The sequence below is a fragment of the Notothenia coriiceps genome, unplaced genomic scaffold (genome assembly GCF_000735185.1).
Source record: "Notothenia coriiceps isolate Sejong01 unplaced genomic scaffold, NC01 NC01_scaffold00036551, whole genome shotgun sequence".
Classification (NCBI taxonomy): Eukaryota; Metazoa; Chordata; class Actinopteri; order Perciformes; family Nototheniidae; genus Notothenia; species Notothenia coriiceps.
Window position 1 is genome coordinate 22,133 of NW_011369252.1, and position 8,596 is coordinate 30,728.

Here is an 8,596-nt window from a genome sequence, read left to right on the forward strand (position 1 = left end):
CAACAAGCCAGAGCTCAGACGGGAGACATGTACAAGTTTGTGCCACAGAAATCTAGCAGATTTATACAAAATATGTTTGTCCATTGAAGAAAAACAAGGAAGGAGAGGAGAGTGGCAACAAAAACTTTTTATGAGGATGAAACCAATGTTAGTGTTCCAGTGATTTTGTCTGCATCAACATTAAGGTAAGAGTTTATAGATTTATTCTCTAATATTTGTATTTGCGGTAATGTCTGTTGGCTATGCTGGGAGGATAAACCCCCGGAGAGGCATTTTATTTAACATTTTTCAAGGATCATTTGATGTCTTTCTGCATGCATGGTAGCAAGAAAAACAGTTGCAGTTTAGTCCATTAAACACACACAAAAATATAATAAAAAAGAATAAACCAAAAATATTCTACTAGTGCATTGTGTTATCACTGAGAAGTGTAACTTGTTTACTTTCCTGACTCTATTTTAAATCCCACAATTTCAAAACTGCATATAAAAGAAGGTGGTCAGAAACTTCCAACTCAGTAACTCCTGCAAAAGTTTGTCTGTCCCTGTTCTGAAGTTAAAACTTAGAAAAACACATATACTGAAATAAAGCATCTGACTGAGTAAGCCAACCTTAACAAATGTGGGAAATGTAAACAGATAGATGAAAAGATTTTTAAAGGCCAACATTATTTTCAAGGTTAGAGTAGTACTCTGCTCCCCCACCGCTCGGCTCCAAGCTGTCGATTATTCCTGCAGGCTTTGGATTGATTTTCAGCACTGGACAGCTCCTGTGGCCTCAATGAGACCAACACACGTCACAGCTGCTGCTTAGTTTGCAAACTGCCCCGTCATAACTTCTGGTTGCACTGTGTTAACCATCGATTGGCTTTTAAGTTATCCTGCAACAGTGATGCATGTGCAAAGATGGAAACTTATATCATTTTAATTTCAGTCAATTAATACACATGTTGGGACTGAGGCAACAATGTATGAACCACACTCACAGTGTGTGTAAAAGATTTTGCCTCGTGATGTTATACAAATGGGATTCTGTGTATTGTTGATTTAGTATTATTTCTTGTAGTCGTGTTGGTAAAAAGAATAAGTACATGTTTCTATTTCTGCTTCTCTGTGGGACTGAGGACAGTGTGTGGACCCACGTTTGTCCGTCGGGAGATGTAGGCCCTTCTTAAATGTCAGTTTAAAGAAAGATTGTTGTACAGAGAGACAGAAAAAGAGAGAAAAGGCAAATGTGGATCACTCACAAATTCCATTGTATTTTAGATATAGATTTACCTTCATGTGTGTACATCTTCTATTTTCCGTAAATGGCATTACACGTTTTTCTAACATCAATTGACGTCATAATCTCTTCAACCCAATCTGTATTTTTTTTCTCACACTCAGTCCAATGCGGAAGAGCCGCTAACATTTCTTTCTGGCTCTCCTTATCCCTCCCTCCCTTCTCATATCATTAGATCTCAGATTACACAAAAGGTCTTAAACCGGGTCACACAGCAACTACTATCCACCTTTCATATCGTTGTTTGGATTAGGGACATACTAATCTGGTTTTCCTCCATTCTTTGTATGGGATTATGCTGTAATATACTGTATGTCAATTTAGTTCCTCTGACGTATCTAAACAGGAGCTACGTCAGAGTCTTCAACCTGCTGCATAAGAATGAGGACCTTAATCTGGAGAGCTCTGTGGCATTATGCATGTTTTTGTCACTTATTTAACTGTAACATGTAAATTGTTATTTTTTAAATGAATGTTATGATATAGTATTGCCCCCATTCATTTAAATTAATCAAGAATTTCCTAATTTCTTTAGATTTTCTGTTCACAGTCGAGTGAGAAAAAAGGCTGAGAAATGGATACACATAAGGTATATTTTGGGGTGAAGTATTCCTTTAAGGTAAAGGCCTATTTCTCTACCTACCTCCCCTTCCATCCTCTTCTCACAAGTTGTCTCACATGATGAACAATCACCACACACGCTGAGGTCTATCGTGAGAGGATGTTCCTATGGAGACGGATAATACAGTAGATATGATCCACAGTATAATTACTGCCATTGTCCCCCCAGGGATCCCATCCGCTGAGAACTAAAGACATCTTTCAGGCATTTACTGACAACAGGTAGCCGCATTAGACACAGCAATGAAGTATTGACTGTGTTTTATGTTTGAGACATAAAGGGAATTATGCATGTACGCTTTTGGCAGATTCATTTAAGAACATGTACACAAAGCAGCATTTATAAAAGAAAGCATTCAAAACCACAATCTACATGAAAATGTAGCTACTAAGCCTTCACATACTGGCAGCTTGTTGGTTTTAAACTCTTTACATTATAATGTAAACAAAGCCAGTTAAATGAGCACGATTCACTGCAGAGGCATGCAACAAATATTGATTAGGGTAGGTCACGTGCCAGATAAAACAATAACATGAAGATTTCAAATGGATCAGTGTTATGGTTGTGCAACATAGTCGTTTTAGTCAGTTTGAAACATCCTCGATCATCGTCCGCTTGATAGCTTTTACCTATCAAAATTAAGAATATACATATCTATCAAGACACCATGTTTCACCCCGTGCACTTAACGACTTTTTTTTATCCACGTGCACCCAATAGCCAAGCCAGTTATTGGACATTGAGTGGTTGGTGTTGTCTTTGTAGTTTTTGTAGTTTGTGTAATATGCTGTTACACTGTAAACCTGGTTGTCGTCATGGCAACAGCACTTTACTATCATACTGCATTATTATCTTTGCCAAGTTTTAGGTTTCAGTTTTCTTTGTTTGCAACCAGAAAACTATGAAAACAGTGGAGCGAATTTCTTTTTCATTTTAGTTAAAATGGCAAAACAGGGTATTTGGTTTTGGAGGTCTGTGCTCTTCTAGTATAACCAGGCGTCTCAAGTATTTTGACTAACATTTAGACAAAAACACAGTTGAAATAACAGCTCTCTGACATTTTAAGGACAATTGATTATTATGGTTAGCTTTACAAAGGCAGTACTGCTAGTGTCCTGTCTTTGGGAGCTTCACAATGCTTTGTTTAATCAAATGAAAACATTTTGAGACAAAAAACACAAGATACAGCACTAACCGATGTTAAAACCACAGGGTGATCTTCTCCAATAATGTAAAATAAAATAAAAAGCAAAAGTCCTTTGAACTACACCAGAACAGTGCAGTCTTTCACTCGTGTCCCCATTGTAAATCCAACAGACCAACATGTAAACTGTGTTGTGTTGTCCTGATTTCATACATGATGCTGCAGGCATTGATATGGCACTGACCTACTTTGACAATATTAGCTGCCATTTTTAAGGATTCTTAAGTAAAGGTTGTGACTTTACGTGGAGGACACACTCCTCCGCAGCTGTGGGAGTTATCAAGATGACATAATCATCTGCCCTTTTGGGATTATCCAGTTGGAATCACTCTTAATCCAGCCAATAATCTGCCAGTTCCTGACATCTGTCCTTGGTGTAACAGGAAAAAGAGTCTTGAAGCATAACACATGACCCACATCACATGACAGCAAATCCCGTCAAAATGTGTTTTAGGGTTTCACTATGTACATGCTTGATATTAATGAAAGGCTTGACTGCCATTGTTTTTCATAATATTTTCCCAAGACAATCCATTAAACAATCCATTCTTATCAACTAATATAAGTGAGCAAAAGTGATTGACAATAAAATAAAAAAACACTGTTGCCCCACTTTTATTGCGTGTGATTAGCCTGCTCTATGTTATGCAACCCGTTGCTTTTTGGTTCTTCTGGTTCCCGGCTTGCTGACATAATAATCACCCTCCAACCTTGTCATCGGGCCAAACCGCAGATCAATTGTTCCTCTAACAGTAGATTACCACGGATTCATCTCTTTTTAGACCTTTGTCCCTTCCACTGCCTGTCTGGTTTTCCACCACTGGTTGCCCTGAAGGTCCCTAAGGCTAACCACTGGTGAGGACCTGATCAATAAGCTTTCATTACACAAAACTGTCTGGTCTGCTCCATGCATTAGGGAAAGGCCAACATTTGCATAGAGATTTGACTCTTTAGATTGTTCGCCATGCTAGGGGGATGGCACTATGCATGCCGATTACGTTTGGTCCCCTGCTTTGGTCCAGACTCAAATAGCACAACAAATAGTGGATGATCCGCAAAATATTAGCAAAGTAACATGCTAAACAAAGTAGATTATTGTGAGCAACAGCTTCCACTGTTAGCATTTACACATTGTCATTATGAGCATTGTTAGCCTGTTGACCTTAGCATATAGATCAAAGCACCACTGTGTCAGTATGGCCTCACAGAGCTGTTATCTTCCAGCCTTGTTGCTCAGGAATTAACGATCTTTGTTAAACATGTATACTTTGTTGACCTTTACACTTGTAATTATTTAAGAAATACGTTTTTTGTCTTCTTTCTTCACAGAAAATGTATCATGAGAAAGCAGCGCTGATAACGGATGCGAGTCAGACCTGAGCTCATACTTTCTCCCTGTCCAGCAACAGTACTTTAATGGTTGGAACTGCCCGCCCCAACCTACATTACTGCCCTCGCAGACACAGCCTGATGATCACCGGTGCCATGGGAGCGGTGCGGGTAAATAGGTAAAAGCAATTAACTGGCCAGAACTGCCAGTCTTAAATTTTTCCCTTATGGCACTTAAAGAGCAGAGTGTTTGACAGTGGTTGCAACAGTAGCCAACTATGTATCGTGTACAACTGTCAGTTGTCCTGGACTAATTTTCTCCCCTCTGTTCCTCCAGATACAGCATCGTTGCCACAGATGAAGATGTCCTGAAGATCTCCAGCCTGGGCCTCCACAACGGCCACAGTCCTCTGAATCAGCAGATACTGTCTGGAACCTGTATGCGGGGTGAGGAAGGAGGAGGAGAGTGTCCAGGAGGGAACGAGGGAAGAGGAGCTTTGTCTTTGAGAGTGACAAATGAGCCCATCATCCACAGCAGCTGCCGAGCTTCACCTTCATGTCATCTCGGTCTTGATCTGGGCTCTGGCCGCCTGCGCAGCCGCTTTGTGAAGAAGAACGGCCAGTGCAATGTGGTATTCAACAACATGGAGGGTAAGCCACGACGATACCTGGCTGACATTTTCACTACCTGTGTGGACATACGCTGGCGTTATCTTCTGCTCATTTTCACTACCACTTTCCTTCTTTCTTGGCTGTTGTTTGGCGTGGTTTTCTGGGGAGTGGCACTAATTCATGGAGACTTTAATCTTCATATTCCTTTGGAGGAAGGGGATACTCGAAGCAACGGAGAAGGCGAATGGCGGCCATGTATTCTCCACATCCAGGGATTCATTGGAGCATTCCTATTCTCGATAGAGACTCAGACCACCATTGGATATGGTTTCCGATGTGTCACTGAAGAGTGCCCAGTTGCTGTTGTGACCGTTGTGGTCCAGTCGATTGTGGGCTGCATTATTGACTCTTTCATGATTGGCACCATCATGGCAAAGATGGTGCGGCCCAAGAAGCGGGCACAGACCTTGCTGTTTTCGCATTATGCCGTCATTGCTATGAGAGACGGTAAGCTGTGCCTCATGTGGCGCCTGGGGAACATGCGCAAGAGCCACATTGTCGAAGCTCATGTGCGTGCTCAGCTCATTAGGCCACACGTGACGGCAGAGGGCGAGTATCTCCCTTTGGAACAAACAGACATTGATGTTGGCTATGATGACGGGCTGGATCGGCTGTTCCTGGTATCGCCACTGGTTGTGGTCCACGAGATCAACGAGAACAGTCCTCTGTATAACATGAGCCGTGCCGACTTGCTCAAGGAAGAGTTTGAGATTGTGGTAATCCTGGAGGGGATGGTGGAGGCCACAGCTATGACCACACAAGCCCGGAGCTCCTACTTGTCCAAGGAGGTCCTGTGGGGTCACCGCTTTGAGCCTGTGGTATTTGAGAAGGGTGCGCGCTACCACGTGGACTATTCCCGTTTTCATAAGTCCTACGAAGTGCCATCTACACCTCACTGCAGTGCCAAGGAACTGAGTCAGATGAAGGGCCGTGGCGGGCAATCCTCATCCTCCAGCTCGAGTTACTCCAGGTCTCCATCACCATTTACAAAGAGGGCAGCCCGCCACCTCATGGGCCCTCACTCCCCCAGCGCTTTCTGCTACGAGAATGAGGTAGCTTTGTGCTGCGGGGATGACGAGGATGAGGAGAATGAGAAAGAGGAGGCAGGGAGCCTGAACATCAGAAGTGAAAGAGAGGACATTCATTTGGGTTTCAAAGAGACATTTGTGGAGGAGCAGAAGGTGGAGATGCTGTGTGTTCTGGACACGGAGAATCAGATCAGCCTTGACAGACTACAGCCTACCCTACCTTTATACATTAGCAGAGAGTCAGGGGTCTAATCAATGATCATGGCTGCACTTACAAATGTTTATTCTTTATCCGTGTGCATCCAACCAAAGTATTGAACTAGTGTACAAATTAAAGATGGAGGATGAAATTTAAATTGTATTTCTAGAGGATGAAATGGTTATTTTTTCACAAAATCCACTCATAACTTATAACTTTCTCTTGTTTCAGACATTATACACCTTCAGTTGTAACATCAGCATCTAAACAACGCACAGCTCATCTACTTTTAAACATGGTGACCAGGTATTTCTCTCAAATCATGAGGTATCTTGAACATTTTATTGCTTTCTTGTTTTATTCATTATGACAGTGTATGATATAAAGTTAAGTCAAGCGTTTTGTTCTTGATTTCCATTCAGTTTTTGTAAATATGATATGCTTTTGTTTAATTTTGAAATGGTTATGCATCAAATAAATACATGTTACGGGAAAGCCATGTATTTTAAAGGCAGCATGATGCACATGCTCACACTTCCACACAATTATTTTCTCTGTAAAAATAAATTATTTATTAATTTTCATCTGCTGTCTTCCTGCCTGAGTTCTGTTTCATTTGATAAAAAGCTTTTTATCTCATTATAGACAATCAGCTAAAAAAATAAATAAATCCCTGATCCAAGAAACAGTATTCAAATGTGTTTGTCAAACACAGTTGAAGAACAAACACTTTATAATTACTCTTATCATTAGATATAAACACTTTGCAACAGTGTGGATGAACAAAGTACCTAATAAACATCAGTAAAAACCTTCAAAAGCTTGAATTGTCTCTGTTGAGTCTTGCACATTTTCTCACTGGTTCAACCTCTTTCTCTCATTCTCCTTAGACATCCATGGGTTCAATAGCCCATCCATAATAATTACCATCCGCCTCTGATTACACAAGATCAATCTAATCCTATTTGTCTTAATTCTGGTACATAACATGGTTGGTTACTTTTCTTTCCAAAACCTGGGTGACAATTTGTTTTTAGAACCGTCTCAAAAAGCTCTTGGTCCGTCCACCCCTTTGGTCAAGACTGACATTTTCTTTACACTATATATTTCTATTGAATGGATTATCATGAGACAAGGAGATAACTAAATTATAAGCCCTGAGCCTGTTTTTCAGGTCTCAGGCTCGAAAATGACATTCCCAGAACAAATGACCATATCTTCCCTTCTAAAAGGGTTAAATTAATAATCTTTTTTCTCAAAGCAAGGTTACATCTGTGAGCTGGATGTAGAAGTGTCAGAATCAATATAGATGTTTTTATTTTAAAGTAAATTCAGATTGAACACAGTAAAAAAATTGTAATTATTGTGTCCGTCCAAAAAAGAATGACTTATAGTAAAAACCACCCTTGAATGATGGGATGGTAGACTAAAAGCTTTAGGAATCAAAACTACAACATATAATAAGTACCCTGCGTCAAGATTGATGCAAAACAAGTGAAATTTGACCTTTTTATAGAGATTTAGCAAAAGAAAACCACTTCTGAGGTCATTTGGGTGGATTTTCCATATCTCTGCCCCCCCTTTGTCGATTTTGATGATTGACATCTCTTTTTAACCGCTAGCTGAGACTGCCAAGGCACACACTCCCGCATACACACACACATGACCAAATAAGGAGTGAGAGTAACGCATTGCCAAAACCGGAAGCTGCGATAACTCTGGTGGCTACCATTAGCAGCTAACTTTTACTCTCCGATTTTTACATAAAAATTGAATTATGGATTATAAACAATTTTTTCAAAGTGACAGACACATTCAATTAACCTATGGATTAACCCTCAGCCGCGTTTTTTCTCGTTTTAATGCCACTGAACACGACTTTTGATCAGAATAACAGCTAAGGTGAGACGATGTCCCGTTTTTGCTCCGTAATGCTACGTGTTGTGATGTCTGTGTTTGCTTCCCCTGTCGCGAGTTCTGATCGCTCAGTGATGATACTATACCTATATAATCGCAGTCTCAGCTTTAATCGGATATCTTGTATGTGCAGTTACGATAAGTAATAAGGGTATCTTTATCTTGAGTTCTGTGCCAAAGTGCATTAGCATTTTTTCGCTCAGGGGTCATTTAGATGCTTCTTATGAGACTTGTGTTTTGTTTTGGTAAAAATGGTTTGTATCGTCAGTTAGCTGAGATTCTTCCCGTTAATCTGGTATAACACATTAATAGGTTTTTAAATATTAAGATGCCCTGAGACA

The 8,596-nt window shown here is 40.4% G+C and overlaps 1 protein-coding gene across 2 annotated transcripts; it reads left to right on the top strand.

Moving 5' to 3' along the window:
• On the top strand, positions 1–6,933 carry LOC104964053 (ATP-sensitive inward rectifier potassium channel 12-like). Of its 2 annotated transcripts, none has more exons than XM_010792769.1 (3): positions 1–185; positions 4,440–4,618; positions 4,777–6,933. In XM_010792769.1, exons 2-3 carry the CDS (start codon positions 4,527–4,529, stop codon positions 6,389–6,391), a joined length of 1,707 nt encoding a protein of 568 aa, XP_010791071.1. In that variant the 5' UTR covers positions 1–185; positions 4,440–4,526; the 3' UTR covers positions 6,392–6,933. The 2 variants fall into 2 exon arrangements, with proteins under 2 accessions (XP_010791071.1, XP_010791072.1); XM_010792770.1 differs by lacking the exon at positions 1–185 and adding an exon at positions 3,909–3,965.
• Positions 6,934–8,596: the final 1,663 nt, after the last annotated feature.